Source organism: Anopheles coustani, chromosome X (genome assembly GCF_943734705.1).
Source record: "Anopheles coustani chromosome X, idAnoCousDA_361_x.2, whole genome shotgun sequence".
NCBI classification, from domain to species: Eukaryota; Metazoa; Arthropoda; class Insecta; order Diptera; family Culicidae; genus Anopheles; species Anopheles coustani.
In genome coordinates this window covers 1,880,252-1,898,856 of record NC_071290.1, presented here as the reverse complement: position 1 = coordinate 1,898,856, position 18,605 = coordinate 1,880,252, and the positions used below count along the sequence as shown (strand labels likewise).

Here is an 18,605-nt window from a genome sequence, read left to right as displayed (position 1 = left end):
GTGAAAATTAAATCGATGTTTTCCATTTTAGAAACAACAAGCGGTCGCAGTGACACCGGCTAAGATAGCGAGTATCGTAACGAAAGCACCCTCCAAAGAGCGGATCCAGCGCGTATCGCAGAGCGTATCGTCGAAGCTGCCGCAACAGCGGAAATCCAGTGTGGTGGCGGACGGGGACAAATCGACGCCGAAAAAACCCGCCTACGTGTCGCCTTACGGTCGTGCCAGTGGGCTTCCGTTGACGGTGCGCACGAAAGGAGGAGGTGCAGTCGTTACACGTCCGGTTCCCGCCGGGCAGAAAGTGTCCTCACCGACGGTCGGAAGGGCAACTACCGGCTCGGTGGTGGAACCAAAGGACGGTACGAAACGCAACAGTCTCACCTCGGCTGGTCGCGTCCCACCGGTCGGACATTCGCCGGGGGCGGGGGTGAAGAGTCCGGCTGCTAGCTCCAACGAGTCCGTCAAGCAGTTGGCGAAGGGTTCGGCAAAGCGCGTCACACCGGCGGCGGGGCGTGTTTCTTCGGCCATCCGTCAAACGACACCGGCCGGCAAAGGCAAGCAGCCGAACGGTGGCATACCGAAATGTAATGCGACACCGCCGCAAGCCACCATCCCCGCGTCCCCAGGGACCGAGCCGAAGGTGGTGCTACTTACGCGCCAGCAAACGTTTGTCAACGAGAAACCGAGCATGGCCGCGCTGCCACACATTTCGTCCGCCCCGTCGTCGCCGGCGAAGGCGCGGAAGGCGGCGAGCGGCGAAGGTGCACGGGCCCGGGCGGAGGTGCTGGCTCGTGCAAACACTACGCTGCCAAACCGTTCCCCGCGTACGCCCGTCCACTCGGTGGCCGGGTCGCGCCTCTCACGTATTCCACCGCCGTCGACGCGCCTGCCCGCCGGTGTCGGTCTGACCGGGACGCGTAAGGACGGCGGCGGATGATTGCTTACCGGCGAACCGGCGAAACGGACGCGAAACGTTCCGCACGGTAATCGCCTGCTGATCGCTTAATCTTTTCGCTCGCGAATGCTATGAAATTTCGGAAAAAAGCGTAATCGTTCGGAAAGGGCGATTCTATTTATTACACATACAACCGCATACTATCAGCCTTCCAAACTTGTATCTCGTAAACAGTCCGCATCTTTGTCCGTTCGTTTGCTTGGTTTGGTTTAGGCGTACGCTTAAACTACCCTACCCCCGTCGCTGTACTTTGTAATGTAGCCACACCTCGCGTTCGCTTGTGGTGAAACAATTAATTCGCTCGCGTTTACCAGGCTTACCATATGCTTCTCGCCACCGAAGCGCGACTAAAGCGAACCAATTCCAATCGCAATCTTCCGAGCGAACCTCCCCATTGGGGGGCTTTCTTTTCTTCTCGATATTGCGGGTGAACTAGGAACTAGAAAGGTTAAAGTTGATAAGAACGTATCGAAACTATATATTCTAATATACTCTAGCATCACATTTGCTTACTTACAATTAACGCGCTTGGAAAAGTGTGACGAAATAAGTTGAACACGGCGATTATGATGAAAGCGAACCAAAATGCACACGACTCTCTAAACCGGTATTATTCGAACGCTAGGAGGGTTCAGTAGAGTAACTCTGATAAACGTAGATGTAAGGATGTGTGTTACCTTTAAAAACGAACTAGCTAAAGCAGGCAGTGGAGGCAGGAGAAGAGCGTTTGCGTCAGGTCATCTCACCCAGAGGCCCAGGGGCACGGACGCAAATCGCGAACGAAAATTCGTGCAATAAACTATCACAATAGAACGCTCGGAAAAAAATGGCTCGCCTGTGCGAATCAGTTACCTGCAATATCCGAACGGTGCCAACCATTGCATTTGCTCTGGAATAGTAGTTCTAAGCAATTATTTTCCGTCTCTATGGTGCACTTTAGTTGTAGTATAATAGTAGCATTTATTTGTTATGGTATGAGTTTACATCATTCTTAGCATTATGTCATTGGTTCATAATTTGTTTTCCTCATTAGTTTGAAGTACCTTTGACTTTTCTATTGTGAATGTGTGTTGAGGGTTTTGATTATTAGCGGAACATGTTTTTGCTATTTCGTCTGCATAATAAATATTGAATAACTGTGGAGATAGTACTCCGACTACTTGACTGTAAGGATCGGTAGCTTGTAAGTCTGTATACCAGGCCTGTTTCTGATAGAACTAAGGGCACTTTGTTTGACTTTTTCTCCACCTGAACAAGGCTGCGGCGTTGTGACGTTTCTGAAATGAAATCCCTACTGCGTTCTCATCCACCCGTAGCTAACACTTACCCGTGTTAAAAGCTGCCCAACATCCTGGTTGTGGTTTTTGACGCCTTGGCGGAAGCAAACCCCTCCCCCAACACCCGGACGACCGGAAGCTCCCTTTGCGTGGGTAGAGTGCTCGCACTTCCGGTGGTACTATTATTTTTGATTGCGACGCCACCAAAACAGTGTGAAACTGGACGGAAATTTGAATTGAGTCGATCGCAACCTCCCTCCTCCGACTGTTCTCATGTTTTGCCCGGTCCCGTTGGACCCGGGGAACCGGAAGTCTGTTTAACGGTTCGATTAGTTTGCAGCTTTTGTTGCTTCTAGGACCTTTTGCCTTTAAAAATAATCTTCTAGCTCACGCTCGGGGAGCGTTCGCGTGTAGGCGTGTTGAGTTAGGAATGGCTTGAAAAGTGAACAATCAATGCCGGTGCGCGTCGATGATCCGATTAATGTTCGTCGTTCGTATTTCTGTACGGCTCGTTATAAGTATTCCATATTAAGCAGCAACGAATCGATGTACAACCACCATTAAACCGAAGTGTCAGTGCGCCCGACGACGGATTTAAGTACGCGTTTGTCACGCTCGTAAAAGGTGCATCGCGGTTGCAAGCTCTAGCCATGTTTGTTCGGTCCGCTTGTGCGGCCTCCAGCCTCTCTACGCTTTGATACGGGATTAACACCACTAACGACATCCCGCCCCACCTCCCTCCCTTCCCTTACATCGATCCCTTGCTTGCGTTCCTTTTACTGGCTCATTGATTTTTTACGACCGGTTTACCCACGATGTGTGTGTGTGTCCGTGTGCGTGGTTTATTGCCCCATTTAAGTTTTCTGCTTTTTGTTGTTTTCTAATTGCACCATTATCTTGTTACGCTAATCAGCTCAGCGGCTCATTATTTGTAATGAAATTTACATGTAAACCGATAATTTCAGACACTCTTCGGGGCAAGGTAGGGTTTCCCTTTTTTTTTTCTTTTCTTGAAACCATGTCTAATCACGACCGATTAAAGTGGCAGCGCGCGTGGGAACGGAGTCCGGAACCAGCTGGCGACTCGGAACCACCTTGCCGTGGATTGGCATTCGTCCGTGAACCGAGCCAATCATCCTTCCAGGACGATGTTATTATGAGTCGAGGACGATGCAAACAATTTGACATTTCACTTGGTTTTTCAGTACAGTATTGAAATTAGACGTAAAAGTTCAAATTCTTCCTGAGTGCTTGAGATTTTATCACTCCTACATCTTTGACACATATATAAGGACATTTGATGAAATATCTGTCAAAACACTTGAATTAGGATTGAAGAAGGGTAGAGAAAATGGACGTAAAATTGCAGTTTCTTCTACGTTCCTCGATAATCCTTTTTGTAGCGAATGTTGTTAGAATCTTCTTTTCGGGGGCAACATTCCGACCGTTTGCCGGTAGGAGTGCACTCATGGTGAAAAGTCAGTTTGGGTCGTTGCCCATTGATAGCGCCCCGCCTGGCCGTAATCGATCAAACTCGAGCACTGGGAGTTTCGGTTTGCCGAAGGCCAACTGTAGCGTACGGTGAAGTGCTTTCGCCAGCGGATTCGCCTCCGTGTGTGCTCGATTAACCTTTGGAGGATGTGGCCGAGCGATGTGTTGACGAAATACTCCCCCTCCCTTAATCCGTTTTTCGCGCGAAGCAAGACGTGTGCATCTTTTCCGGGATAACTTTGGTATCCCTTTCACACACACACTCACACACACACGCACGTACGGTTGGTGCTAGGGCTTCCATAATGCTGGCATCTTGCGCCAATTAGTCAAACCAACCGTGCAAGAATCATCCTGAACCCACTCAACCCCTCCCCCGCACAACCCACGCGCCGGTCGCGGGGGAAGTTTTCCGATTTTCGGCACGGTTGCGAGGGCGGCCCCGATGTGTGTGTGTGGGGGGGGATGGGGATGTGCGGGATCCGTGGGAAATAATGTTAGGCGAAGTTTAATTTACTTATCCGAATCGCGGGCGTTCCGCAGGACGAGTTCATTAGCAAGTGCCTCCCCTTTGCTCCGACGATGACGTAGGGGAGAGTCGGAAGGAGTGGGGGTGTATAGGGATGCGGAAGGAAGGGGGAGTTTTGAGAAAACATCGCTAGGGGCCCTCGCGCCCTCGTGAAACGGAAAGGAACGGTTTGGGCGTTTGGGGCGTAAAATACCGATCATCCGGTGTGCCGGAAGCTGGTGGAAATGAGGGAGGGCGAGGGTGAGGGTGGAGGTCCAAGAATTGGGTCGGAAGCGAAGGCCCACCAACAAACACCACCGCCGGGAGAGGTGGAGGTGCAAATTCGGCTGAGATTCCTGAGAGCCCGCAAAAAGAGAATGCAAACACTTTGCGTGCCAAGAGTGACAACGCCGAAGCCAAGGCTCAGATTGGAATGTGCAGCCCCGCCAGGTTCGGCTTGTGGCCAGCGGGAAAGGAGGGGGAGGGAGCGGATTAAGCTGACAATTGAACCACGGTCGGGGAATCCGGGCTGCGCCTCGATCGACGCCTAAGATATGCCCAGAACCTCTTGTCACCTTCCCGTGGCGCCAGCGGGGGACGACTTCACCGCAAAAAAAAAGGCTGCCCTTCGGGCTCGTTCCTGCCCATCGCCCCGCGTCGAACGTCGTCGCGGTTGTCATACAATCGATCAGAGTGACATATTGCTGTCAGTTCGTTTGTCAGTTCGTTTGTTGAGGGAGAGGAGGGGATTGGAACGTTCATGGAAACGTTAGGTCCAAACGAAGGTCCGACGTCGGCCCATCCGCATACCAACGCTGGCCAGGCAGCTGCGAATGCGAAGGTTGTATGCCTGTGGCCACTCCCAGCGGGACGCGACCGGCGACCAGTAAATTAAGCAAACACCTTCTGTATCCGGACGACGGCGCGTTTTCCGGGCGGCCGCCTTTCACGTGCGTTCCGAAGCGTTGCCCCGACTCGCGTTGCGCGAGATCAGATCAGATTCGCGTACCGGTACCGGGAAAGGCGCCCCAACGCACAGTGGTTCGAACCGGTGGCCCAAAGCCAAGGACTCTACGTAAACTCGATTGGTGCAAATTGGGTTTCTTCTACACTCGGAATGAATTCTTTCATTCAGTAATAAATAGTATTTCTTTAATCTATCTATTGAGTACAACAAGACCTGGTAATTTTTAACATAGGAGCAAAGTGAAATGTTCCGTGTGAAAATAATCTGCGAAGAAGTTGATTTTAACTTCAATAAAGACAGGAAGAAAGAGACACCTTTACACCTTTGGCTTGGGCTCAAATGCAATTTTATTTATTAAGTATGCATTCTTATATACCTAAAGCTCTTAGATCTATCTCTCTCTCTCTTACGTGCTATGTTTTCTCTTGCTCTATACTCGTCGAGATCGCTAGTTGACCTGATCAAGATCACGGAGGGGGGTGCTGGGAGACCTGGTTTATTATCCGGCTATGCGGAAGCCAGCATGTTTTTACTAACTTTATTTATTATCATGTTTTGCTTGCGCGCTTTTTGCTGTCGCGGCTTTATTGGCCTAGGTCTCGGTCGGTATGCTGTCATCGACAACCTGTGATAGCGTTGTGCAAAGTCCAATTATTCTGGATCTAGATCTGGTGCTCTTCAAACAATCCGACTCATCGAATTAACACAAAAAGAAAACATGTAAAAGCGAATAGCGGCTTTTGAAAAACGGTACGTTACTCTGAATCGCATGATTCAGAGCTTGCTTGATCGAAAAAGAAAACAACGTTTCGCACCGCACCCCAGCGACCAATGGGCCCTCCGGCCGTTGGCCCACTGTGCAGCGCACGTTCGAAACAGGCACCTCACTCAACGAGCCAGATTGAGTTGTTCACGCTCGCGTCGCCGAGGGTGCGTTTTAATTTTTTCCAATTCTATGATGCCGAAGAAACGACGCTCGTGTTTAAGAATGCCGATCTTTGGGCTTGGAAGCTGCAAATGGCTGCCTTTCCTTAGTTACAGATTGCAGTACTTAATAATCATCGTTTTAAAATGGGTAGAATATATTTCTAAGTAGAAACAGCAAACACAAACGCCTGTTGAGTTTCGTTTTCATAAGTGAAGTGCTCGCTAACTTAACTTTATGTAAAGTAACGAGTGTTGTAATGGAAACCAACACTTTCCCTTAAGTTTTTCAGGCCAGCTTGCCTCATCTTTTTCGTAACGATTTCTCACATATATTTATTGCCGCAAGAGTGTCATTCACATGCAGGGGAAATCGCTAAACGAGGCAAACAGGAGGACACAACTTTCAATCAAATTAAATTTTCCACAAACGGTTCGGAAACGAAACTCCCGTTCCGTCGCCAGCTTGCGTGGTGAATTTAGGGTGGGAAGCGCTGGGGAAACCTCTCTTTCTAAGAGCAAAATGGAAAGCAGCTTTTCCCACCCCTCAAACAGATGCTGCGGTTTTGGAATGTTTAAAGATGTTTTCATTTGCGTTTGTCCCCGAGCAAACGAGTTTTCAGCGATCACTGACAATCGAAATACTTTGCGGGAAGTTGTGTGTACACAATGTTTGACCGTAGAATTGTGCAGAAGGAGCAATTTTCCAAATTATCACCTGCTACCCTCACGACCCTGCATGGTGTGTTGCGGAAGCCATATCTCTATGTTGCAGCCGGTGTGCTCGACATGCATTCTGCATTGTTTCGTTGTTCGTTTCCGAACTGCGAATTGCAAACGAAGGATTTTGTTCGGCTAATTACTGGCGTTTTAAGGGTGTGAGGGTGAGGGTGTTATTTTAGCCTTGCAACGCCCGTCCCTTGTTCGCTGTTCATCGATTGGTTTTAATTTTTACTTCGAACGACGATTGCACACACTTGCCAAATCGCAAACCGGCCGAAGAACAAAGAATGCTTTCCGCCAATGCCGAAGTGCCAGCAAGTGAGCCCGCGAACACGAGCCAATTTGTGTGTGTGTGGTGCACGGAAACACCTTCGTGTAGGGGGTTGGTGCTGAAAACGGGATGGAAATGGGGTGGGGGGGAAACCACCAGATCGAAAAACCCATACGAAAAATGATTCGATTGAGCCACAGCCGAAGTCAATTGGGTGCAGGCCACAACACAAACCCGATGGGGCCCCGGGTTCCGTGCGCCCACAAACCACCCAACCACCCCCCACCCCCGTGGGCCATTCTCGGCGACTTTTCCGCGCGATCTCATTTTGATTGGCTTTCAGCCCGGCGCCCGGCGGCTGCTTTTTAAAAACGACGCAAATAAATACGTATGCGCCATTTCGCACGGCGGCGAACCCTACCGCATTCCACCGGGTTTCGTCGCAAGCGCCAACCCCCCCTCTCCCCCCCCCCCCCCCCCCACGTTCCAGCTTCCAGCAGCATCCCTTCCACCCACAGCACGGACGGCGGTTGGTCATTTCATAATGCCGACCCGAATGCGGCGCGAAGGAAAAGAAGCAAGAAAATGAACACCGAACAAATGGAAAAGAAAAAAAAACGACGCGAAAAACGCGCCCGGCCCCGTTGGTGGTTCTCGTCCCTGCTGCACCCTCCCCCTCCCCCCAGATTTCGTGCACGGTACGGTCTCCATGTTGGAGAACTCCAGAAACCACCCGGCGCGGGTTGACATACGCCAAAAGGGAATTGCTAACATGTTTCGCTTCCATTTATTTATGGCATCCCCCCACCACCCTCTCGCCGATGTGTCACACCCTCCTGGTTGTAAGGTGTTTGTATCGGGCAACTTCTAGCATTTCGGCCACACATAAAACCACACCAAATTTTCGCGAACAACCTGGCCTTAATTCCCAGGTAAAGATTAAGTACGATCCAACTATTGGGATTCCTTCGATAGAGGGTAGGGAAGATGAGCTCCCCCGAGGGGAGGGGGGGGGGGAAAGGGATGCTGACTCGATCCCATCACGTCTCCTCACCGTAACGCCGACGCGCATCAATCCGAGGGTGGTTGGTAATTAATTTGGCGCGGGTTAAAAATAATCAAACTCAGGTATCAGCCTTTAAGGCCGATGTTGGGAAATGTGAGAAATAGGAAGTAGGAAGGGAGGGAGGGAAGGGAATGCATTTCACCGAACGGGTTCTCATTGGTGCGAGCCAACTTCCGAGCATTGCGAACAGCGTCGGTTATCGTGTCAGTGTCTAAAGCCATCGCCATATTGATTAGAGAACCTTCTAGAGAACCGGTAGGATGCGTATCTCTGTGCTATCTCTCCTGTAGGGTATCAGAACTAGGTTTCAGAACTTTTACATAAACAAGCTCTAAGTTCATGAGTTCAACATAAACGGTATCGGGGACTTATTGACTTTAAGGCCTACGCAGGGTTTATAGAATTTGTAATCCATTTTGTTGTGTACTAAAATGTAGTGCGGAAATCTGAAGGCGGGACTCTCGGGGGAAGGGGATCAGTGCAATGCCTGGTGCGAAGGACGATAGGCGGGCTTTTGTCAAGCTTATCCCTCCCCCTTAGCACGCCCCTCAAGCACCTGGTCCGTGTCCTTCGCCGTACCCGCACTCACGGCAATGGTGATTCCTATCTAATGTTGGTGATTATGTCCGCGTTCGACGAAATGAGTGTTCGCAGCGCGCGCTATTCAGATACTTATAACCACCCACGGTCGCCGCCTCCCACAGCTATCAGCTCACATTCACATTGAAGATTTGCATTGATCGCCACCTTCGCACCCCTTCGGCTATCCTCTGCCGCCGTTAATCTCCTTACTTTCGAATCCCGGTAATGGATACGTGTGGTGCGTCAGATAGGGATTCCGCTAATTACGCCTACAACCACCTGTGGTGTCTCTGTGGCACCCGATGTATTATACATCAATCCTTTTATTGCCCCACTTACCGAGCACCTCCCGCCGTACAGCTCAACGCGGATTCGTCACACCTGTGGGATGCTTTGGCTATGGAGTACTCACCTCACCGCTAATGACGAGGATCCTAGCTCAGAATGCGGCATAATTGTTCCGGGAAAAGCTATTCGCTATATTTTCATTTCCAGCATCCTATTCTACAACGCGAGTCACTTTGGCGGTGACAATTTTGGTTATGGAAACTCATCACCATTATAGCCAAAATGATACAACCTCTAAATCTGCGAATACTGCGCACTTGAATATAGATTAGCTTCTCCTGCCGAACGAATGTGTAAATCGCAAAATTTCATTGAGGCGAAATGTTGCTTCCGGACTACAGAATGACTGTATTTCCTCCTATACGCGCGATTTTAGAATCAGCGATGCTCGTGCTCTTCAGTAATATCACGTTTTGATGTTGGAATCATTATCGTGGAAAGTTCGCAATGGTGGTTTCGCATGAAATATGGTTTTGAAAATTGGATTTTGGTAGTTAAAAATTGTGATAATGTTGAGTAAAAGTTTAGTTGTGTAGTGTAGTTGAAAGTCTATAAATTTATAAACATAAAGATGTTGAGTGTAATGTATGTTTTTGGAGCTTTCAACTTGTAGCTGCTTGGGGCCTCAAGAACACTTAATCCGCCACTGCTTGTAAGCCACATTTCCCCCCGGGGGAAACTTGTTGCTTTTGACGAGACACCGCCTGTGGATTCTGCCCGCAAAATACTGTCGCTGGAAGTTTTGGCATAAGCTGCTGTTGCGAGCTGCTCACCACTTGTGGCGCTCAGCAGAAATGCCTTGAAGGTGCGCGGATAATTCCACTTAAGGTAGCGTTAAATTGATTGACTAATTGAGATGTTTCTTCGGCGCCAGTGTGCGTTGGCATATTTTCGTGGCCCGCCACCCCCCCCACCCCCCTCCCTTACGAAAGAAAACCGGAGCAAGGCAAGAGGGAAAAAGCGGCTACGGCGAAAGGCAACGTGAAACCGCACACACTCGGAGACATCGAGTGTTCGTGCCGTTCGACGGAGCCCCAAAAGCCATTAAAAACCGAACGGGAGTTTCTGCCGCAAGCCAGGATGGTGCGCTCCCGGGGGTGTAAGGGTAGGACGGACGGTTGCTTCCTTTTTTCCCTCGAATCAATCGCAAGCCCTTCGCCCCGGATCCAAGCCCTTGAAAGCCTGCCATTGCCTGCCTGCACACAGGGCAAGTAATAAATAAAACATCAAGCCATTTTTCTAGCGCCTGCATTATTGGGCTCGATGACCGAGGCAGGGTCCAGACCTCCAGACGTTCCCTTTTTTCCCCGCTTTCCGTCTCTCTTCGTGGTTTTTGCATCGAAAATGCACCCACTTGTGCAGCGAAATTGTGTGGCATGCACCCCAGAGGGAACGCCAAAATGGAGCAAAGCAGGCGCAACGAAGAAAAAGGGCACGAAAAACTGGTTGCCTTTTCCAACTCACGCACAACACCGCACACTGGGCGTTTCGCGTACAAGTAGGTGGATAAAAAACCTTAAGCGTTTGGTTAATTTATAATGGTTTTTTGTTTCTTAGGGCGTTAGTGTGTTTCTCTCTTTATTTAAATCGCTGATTTAAATGCTGGTGGATGGTGCCGATATCTTTCATTTTAATTTGTCTATACGTTTGTCATTGCTTTCGAATATTTTCTTTGCACTAACATTTGAACCACCAACTAGAGATACAAAACAACGAAGAGCAGGCACCTAGCAGGAGTTCATTAAGCAATCTAGTAAGCATTGCAGAATGTTTCCAGGAAAGGGTTTATTTAGAAACGAAGTTTGAAAACGAAAAAGGAAAGGGAAAAAGCACGGTTTTAAGTTAAAATTTATTTTGCTCTCTGTTTAAAATGCATTAAATACATCCTTAATCACAAACATAAACGGCATTTGACGAATTTTAAAATGGTTTGAAAGCTTAAAAACCCATACTGCAACCATAAAATTGTGTAACCAAATGCGTCTGCGTGCGGACCGATGTAAGTGTAGACTAACTTTCGTCACGTTGTAAACGTTGTGCGTATACTGTTTTTTTTTTCAATTTTACTTTCTCGCTCTCTCACCTTCCATCATCTCCTGCATTACCGTCACGTTTTTAATCGAGTCTGTCGAGAGGAACCCTTAATTAACTGGACTAGAATGAAGTTTACGGCCTAGCGAACGGTTGGGATGGATGGATGAAGGCAGCCAAGCGGAGAAATCCGGAATGGAGGGAGAGGCGAATGGAGGCCGCGCCAGCGGCAGGGTTCCAGTAATTCGATTTTCGGTAATCCGCTTCCGGGACCGGGCCGCCCCGAAAGCAGGAAACCGCAGAAACACGCAAACTTGGCGCTCACTTGCTCCGTGACACTGGCACCGGGGAAAAGCAGCCACGAGGGGTCGTTAAACAATGTTAAAAACGCACGATACTACGGAAGCTGCGGCGCCTTTCAAGGTTGCTTAAGTTGATGGATGGATGGAGGAGGAGATGCTTTAAATATTTGGCGCTTTGGTTTGTTTGTTCTGCGGCCGCCATGTTGTGGCCGCCATGTCCGGATATCTGGCTATGGGACAGCCGCTGAGTGCCGGCAATTAGCCAAACAAACAAGCTCATTGGCGAAACTAGTATGGGCTGAAAAAAAAATATGACAAGCGATTGGGAGAGAAAAAAATGACGAATATTAATGGATATCAGCTTATCTTGATATGGAGCTGTTTTGTTGTTTAAGAAAGATATTTGACATCGATTGGCAGGCCAATTGAAAGCCATGGTACGCAGTAGACAGTAGATTGAGTAAGCGGTAGGGATCCTTCAGAGAGTTGGTATGAGAGTATAAACCACTCTGGAGGTATTTATTCTAACTTTCTGTAACCTCAACTTTGTGTACGTCCGTCACAATGCTTTTAAACTATTAGACTTAGAGTTTTGGGAAGGCACAAGTTCCATTAATAGAAGTTCCAAACTATTTCGGATTCGTTGATTGCACACCGACAGAAAGTTGTCATCGGTTGGCCCGTGTCACTTTCAACGATATTCTGCAAAATCAAACGGACAATCAGAGCGTGAGTCATCTAGTTTGGCAAAGGGGGGGGGGATAGCTGAGAACTGGCAGCTGATGGAACTCCATTACAGCGCAGCGATGGAAAGTCAGGTCGCTCCGGCATTTGACAGTTCCCTTAACGAAGTGTTGACTTTGATGAATTGATTCGTCCTATTTCTCGCGCTACCTGCGACCGGTGGTTCATCCGCTCCGACACAGCGCGCGGTCATTCGGGGACCTCGAGGGAGCATTCGGGTGAGCTGACTGTTCTGGTGGTTCGCCGCAGGTTGAAACCAGGAAGCTCACCAGCAAGACAAATGAACGTCCCTGCTCGAACACGGCCGACAATCGGCGTAGTTTTGTCTTATCTATGCATCTCGCGAAACGGGGCTCTTTTACCGCGTGCCTATTGACCGGTGCCTGTTTAAACTCGTTTGGTAGAGATCTTGGAAGGATATATGATAAAGAAAAAGAACACAGTCTAGGACCTCCAAAGGAAAAAGGCTTTCAATTACCATGGGAACTTAAAAGTTTATAAATAAACCAACTCCATCGTACCTTCACCATAGTACCACGCTGCCTTCAAGTTCATCCCCATGCTCCATTCTTTTCCTGCCTCTCGCTCGCCTTCTGCCACTCTCAGGAATGTCGGTAGTGTAGAGCGACTCGGTCGCGTAATAACACCTGACATCTGACAAGTCAATCGGATGATTATTACATGCAAATACGCTCGGCAAGGAGACGAACTCCGCCCAGTCAACCTTCAGCTTTCAGGCCGCACGGTTGGGTGTGTAAATTAGTGTACAGTGTATCTCTCCATGTTCTCCGACTGCATAATCCGCCTTTGATGCAAACGGACCGGGGTTCCTTGAGTTAAGTTCCTTGCCAGCATCTGCAGAACTACCCTGTACCGTGTTTTCTAGAAAACGCAAACGCCTTTTTCACAAACCCAATCCCATTCACCCGCATATGCAGAAGCGCGGGCTGCTTGCTTGGGTGGAAGTCAAGGAGGAGTGGTTTGCGTAGATTCTCATCCGCCGCCGGGCCCACACACCTGGGTCCGGTGTGTGATCTCGCAACACACAAAGTGAGCGACATACCGAGTTCCGATCCCGTGGTACCTTTCGCCTGCCGCCTATGATTGATCGGTTTCCACCTGGGCTGAGGGCTGAGGGCTCTGGGGGCTGTGGGGGTTGTGGATGCTGACCACCAGGTACGTAAGGGAGCGCGAGGGCAGAGGGTGTGGGTGGTCAGAATCTACTTTCAAATACTTACATCGCGCCTCGCTGATCGCTCGTACAATGTTGTGGTGAGTGCTGATAAATTCCGGTATTAACCCTTCAAACGGAGCAAATCAAACACTCATCCGACACCTTGCATCAAAGTCCTTTGATATCACATGATTGGCGCTCTTCAATGGGACAATTCTTGGTGGTAGAACCCCAAACATTAGAATTCGCAACGTTCGAAGTACTGAAGCTTGCGTACCAGCCTCTCTTTAGTCCAAGAAGTTTAATCCTTGTGTTGTGTTATAGTCCGTAGTTCCATAAGCATCTGATGCGAACTGAGAGAAGTACTGAAGCTTGCGAATTGGTCTGTCTTTGGACTAAGAAGTTTACTTTCAGAGTTCCATTAGTTCGTAGTTCCATTAAAAGACTACTTACCGGATGAAGATGAAGTTACTGTGAAGAAGTAACACACCGGTCCTGCGGTCAGGTTATTCCGCACCGAAGGGTTTCCTTGGCAAACTGCCGCACTTCTTGCAAGAAATTCAAGAGCACAAAAACATGCCCCTGCCGCGTGTCGCGGGTGATCTGTCGCTCTAATTAATCACCCCAGCCGTACATTAATCCCTCGCCGGCCCTGCCACCACCATCCCTTCCAAGCCCCCGGGCGGCTCCGATGGGCGACAAATATTGATCTTATGCTAATTAGTGATCGATCGCCAGGCCGTTCTATTCCGCACACATTAGCGCACGTAATGGAGGTGTGTGTGGTCCGGGTCCTCTTTGTCTTCGAAAGTCCATACTCGGAGGAGGTCTAAGGCTGAAGATGTACGCGCACAACAGGCCGCACGTGGGTGTTGTTCTCTGGCGGAAGCGATTTGCTTTTCTTTCGGAAAGTTGGGTCAGGAACTCAGGAAACCGACCTGTCAGCAGCAGAAAGTCGAACTTTCTGAACGGTTGTCAAGAGGGGAAAGGAGTTGTATAGCTTTGTCGATAGCCTTACATTGTTGAAGCGAGGAGGTCTCGGAGCATACGTATCCGGTACCTGTTCCTGACCGTTTCGCATGCAGTTCCAGCCTCCCACACCCATCAGCATCATCTCGATATCCACGGTTTCACCAGAATTGGCGGCGCAGCGAATGTCGGGCGAAAAAATGTAAAATATGTGTACTTGTCGTTTTGTCGTTCGCCGTCATCGCCGTGGTCGTGGACAAGCCAAAAGCAAAATAAGACGAGCTGAAAAACAGCACTCGAACCGTAAACATCGACCCGTACGTGGAGGGTAAGCTGGGCGAAACTGGCTTCGCAGTTCGTGTGCCGTTTCCTGCACGCGACAACAACATGGAGCGCTTATGCTGGGGGAATTATGCTCGCCCTCCACACGCGCGGCCCGATGCTGGTGTTGGTGGCACCTTCCCTTTCCTCCGTACGACCGAAGGGAAATAACAGACGGCACACATTCCCTGCCCGAGGGTGGAAGGGAACGCGATCCCTGCGTGCTCAAGATATTTATTAATTGAGAATTTACGGGCTAAGTGCTAGTTTGGCGAGGTGACCATATGCTGCCGCTGCTGGTGGGCATTGCTCAGGTGGGTGGGTTTGGTTCGGTTTGCGAGTTAGTTAGTGCGCCGCCCTCCACGATCGTCGTGCCCTCTGTGCGTTACGAAAGCGTGGGGTTTTCGAAAAGAATGCGGGAAAGCGAACGAACAAGAACGAGAACCTAACCACGAAAACCGACGATTCTTTACCCTTTGATGAACCCGCCGGTTTCCGTGTTTGATGTGTGCGAAGGTTTGGAACATTATTCGTGCAGCGTTGAACAACTTTTACGGACATTTTCCCGGAAGTGGTTTATATGTTGGAAATCAAATTTGAAGTAAAGATCACGACAATCACGGTTCCATGTTTCGTTTCTTCCCTTCTCCTTACTCTTGGCACTTCTACTGTAGCTGTTAGCGAGAGCCACACACTAAACAAGTGGCTAGAAGGAAACAAACAACCAAACACATGATTTTGTAATAATCGGTGTGATGGGCAAGACAAAAGAAAATTGGAGACAGCTCTCGAAAATAATCGTAACAGAAAGCAAAAATAAAAAGTCTAATATGATTAAAAAGAAGCTAAACAAACATACAAATACTGCAAACGTCAAGTAAAACAGTGTAATGTAACACTATAAGAAATGCATTCTGCACATAGCTGAAGTCTCTCATCTGTTTTATCAACAAATGTTCACAAAAAAGATTGCATGTCCATAAGAAGACGAAATGGTGAGTCTCTAGAGACCAAATGCAATAGTTATTACACGTTCTTACATCTGAAAATGCTGCAAATCAGCTAGTTCAAGAATAAAAAAACGCCCCAAAGAAGGTAAAAACTTAAGATTTTTTACCCCTTTGTCGGTTTATCATTGCACTGTATCCGAAATGATTTACGACGTGTGTAAGTAGCTTTTAATATATATAAACTCCACAATTAATAGTAGTTTTACTTACTTACTTTTCATAACGCTAATCGGATAACTTGCCTTCTTTTTATAACTCTTTTCTAATTAAATGCAATATTTTCGGATAATTGTAAATTATAAATCGACAAAGTGGTAAAAGATCTTAACTGTAACATTTTTCGAGGGTTTTATTCTTATTTTTGAAACAATTTTCGGACTTAGCAGTTGTTTTTGTTTTACTTCTGCTGAATTCAAAAAATAAAATTTGATAACCAGTTTAGTTGACAACACTCTAGCATTCTTGTTTCATTTTAAGAGCGGGTCTTTATGGGTACGCCACCCATTCGCATGCTGGTAAAAGGATCGCGCGAGGGTAGGCTTCGGCGATGGAGGTATTATGCAACGTGCCTCCCTCTCCCCCCCCTCCCTCCCACACTCCAAGAACGAAGCGAAACTGGTGCTGGCAGAACGTTCGCCAAAGACGAAAACCGTTCGAACGTGCGAGCGACATGAAATTCCATCACTTCGGCGATCACTTCCGCCCCATCCCCAAGGTCAACCACATCATCATGGCGGTCCTGGGGGTGGTGGGGAGTGGGGTACTGTGCAAGGAATGCATTTCGAGCGGGCGCGGACCGGACGCCAGGGTGCATATTTTGTGCATTTATGCATGTTTTCCAACCGTTCGCTTGGTAACGGGCAACCAGAAAATAAAAATAACGGCAACTTGCGCCGCATTTTGGGATGTGCGTGTATATGTGTGTGTGTGTTTATGAGGGAGAGAGAAAGAGATAGAGAAGTCCAGTTCAGGACACGTCTTGATCGTGCCTGGAAGTACAGTTGCTTGCAACGAAAACGGGACAATTGAACAATTTAAAAAGCTAAAGTAATAAACTAAAACGTTTACAGAGAAAATGAGGTAGATTAAATTAGCTGTGTAATCATGTAAATTTCGTAAACATATTTTAAGTTATTCCAGGTGTTAAAACGAGACAGACATCAACAAGTTTCGCAATATTTTTCGGTCATCGAACAGATGCTAGAAAACAGAAATGTGGAAATCCGGAGTAAATTTGTTGAATAGAAATGTTCGCGAAATTATGTTTTTTTTTTTTCCACTCAAGTGGGGTGGGGGGCATTTTCCCTCTTGTAACCAATGTGCCAGCCCCTCGTAGCCTTCCCCTTTCGGTGGCTGCGTTTTTCCCCCCCCCCCCCCTTTTATTTTCCGTTCGCTCCGAATCGATGTGAAGGGTTTTTTACTTTTCTGGTTCGATGCCGGACGCGCAAAGGGCTGTTTAGGACGACTTCCCATCGGGGACGATCTGTGACTTCCCGGGGGAGCCCTTGGGGGGGGGGATGAAAGAGGGGTGAGGGGGTGGTGGGTGGCACGGGGCGGAACGATTGAATTGCTAAACGGCGCGCTATGGAAATGGGTGTTTTTTTGTATCTTCGCCATTTTTTTTTTTGTTATGCTTCCTTTCGGCCGTCGCGGAGAAGGTTCATTTCCATGCGAAAATAAAAAAAAACGGCTACTGCAAGGAAAATACACACACAAACACACACAGAATGAAATGCATATTCACCGAAACCGCCCACCGCAAATGGGGCTTGTGCGTGTGCGGGAAGGCCGGGAATTGGTTGCGCTCCGCTCGGGCATGAAAAACCACAACCGAAAAGCATAAAAAATCACCCACACACACACACACACACACAAACGACGGTAAAACGTGAACCAATGGTTGTTGCATTTTACAAAATCTTGTGAACGCAACGCACTTTCGCGCTGGAGGGTTTGCACACACAATTGGAAGGGTTTAAAAAAAAAAGAAAAACGGGTGGAAAATCGAACCGATCGAAAAGGGTATCGGTTTTTCCCTGTGTGTGTGGCTTTCCCTCGCCCCCCGCCCCGGCTCTCCTCACTGTCCACGTGCATCAGCTAACATTAATTAAAATACGGAAAGCAAACGCAAAGTGGGCGAAATGAAGTGGAAAAGCAAGCGGCGAAGGTCGGTGGAAAGCGCGCCCTGGTGTGTTTTGGGGTGGCACGCGGCTTCTTTTTACCTCCCCCCCTCCCCCTCCCCCCGCCCAATCGTCTTCTTCTCTCCAGGTGCGTTTGGGGTGCGAAATTGTTCAATCTCGTTCCGCCCGATCGACATTCCTTCCGTTGGCGCCCGTCGGGTAAGAGCCGTTGGTAACTGTAACTTTGCAACCTTGAGATGAGATGAGGCGATCGACGACGAACAAAGACGACGACGGTGGTGGCGGTGGTGGTGGTCGCGACGGATTGTGGATACGAACTCGTTTGCGTTGATTAATTTCTGGAGATTTCTGACGTCGCCTGAAGGGCGGTAATGGTTGTGCCGCGAGGGTGACTCGAAAAGTGGACTTGGTGCCGGTTTCGTTGGCTTACCACCGCCACTTCCGGAATGGCATTTTGGCTTGCCGAGGCCCTTTGGGACATGTTTTCGGGCCGTCGGATCATATTCTTATGGTTTTGGTATGAAATCGACCACTTGGTTGAACAGTTTCAAACCAGATTCAGAACAAACCAACGAGTTCCTAAACCTCTTACATTTTTGACAGCTAGCTGTCATTAGTTCTAAAAAGTTTTTCTCCCATAAATGACAATGAAACATTGAAATTACATTAGTATTAGAAGTAGGCTTCGAAAACCGTCGGTTTAATACATGTTATAAACCAATTTTATCAAAAAAGATTATACTAAAAAAGTGTACTAAAAACGCTTGGCAGTGCACGTGTTATATGTAATACAATAAAATG

The 18,605-nt window shown here is 48.4% G+C and overlaps 1 protein-coding gene across 2 annotated transcripts in view; it reads left to right on the top strand.

Moving 5' to 3' along the window:
• LOC131269466 (adenomatous polyposis coli homolog) overlaps positions 1 to 18,605 on the top strand; it is a 30,409-nt gene that overhangs the window by 6,735 nt on the left and 5,069 nt on the right. Inside the window, exon 4 of one of the 2 annotated variants that reach the window (XM_058271835.1) lies at positions 32 to 1,771. The exons of the other annotated variant lie outside the window; for it this stretch is intronic. Coding sequence (XP_058127818.1) covers positions 32 to 937 — 906 coding nt within the window. The 3' untranslated portion in view covers positions 938 to 1,771. Of the gene's footprint in view, positions 1 to 31; positions 1,772 to 18,605 lie in introns of those variants that run through there. 2 annotated transcript variants of the gene reach the window in all.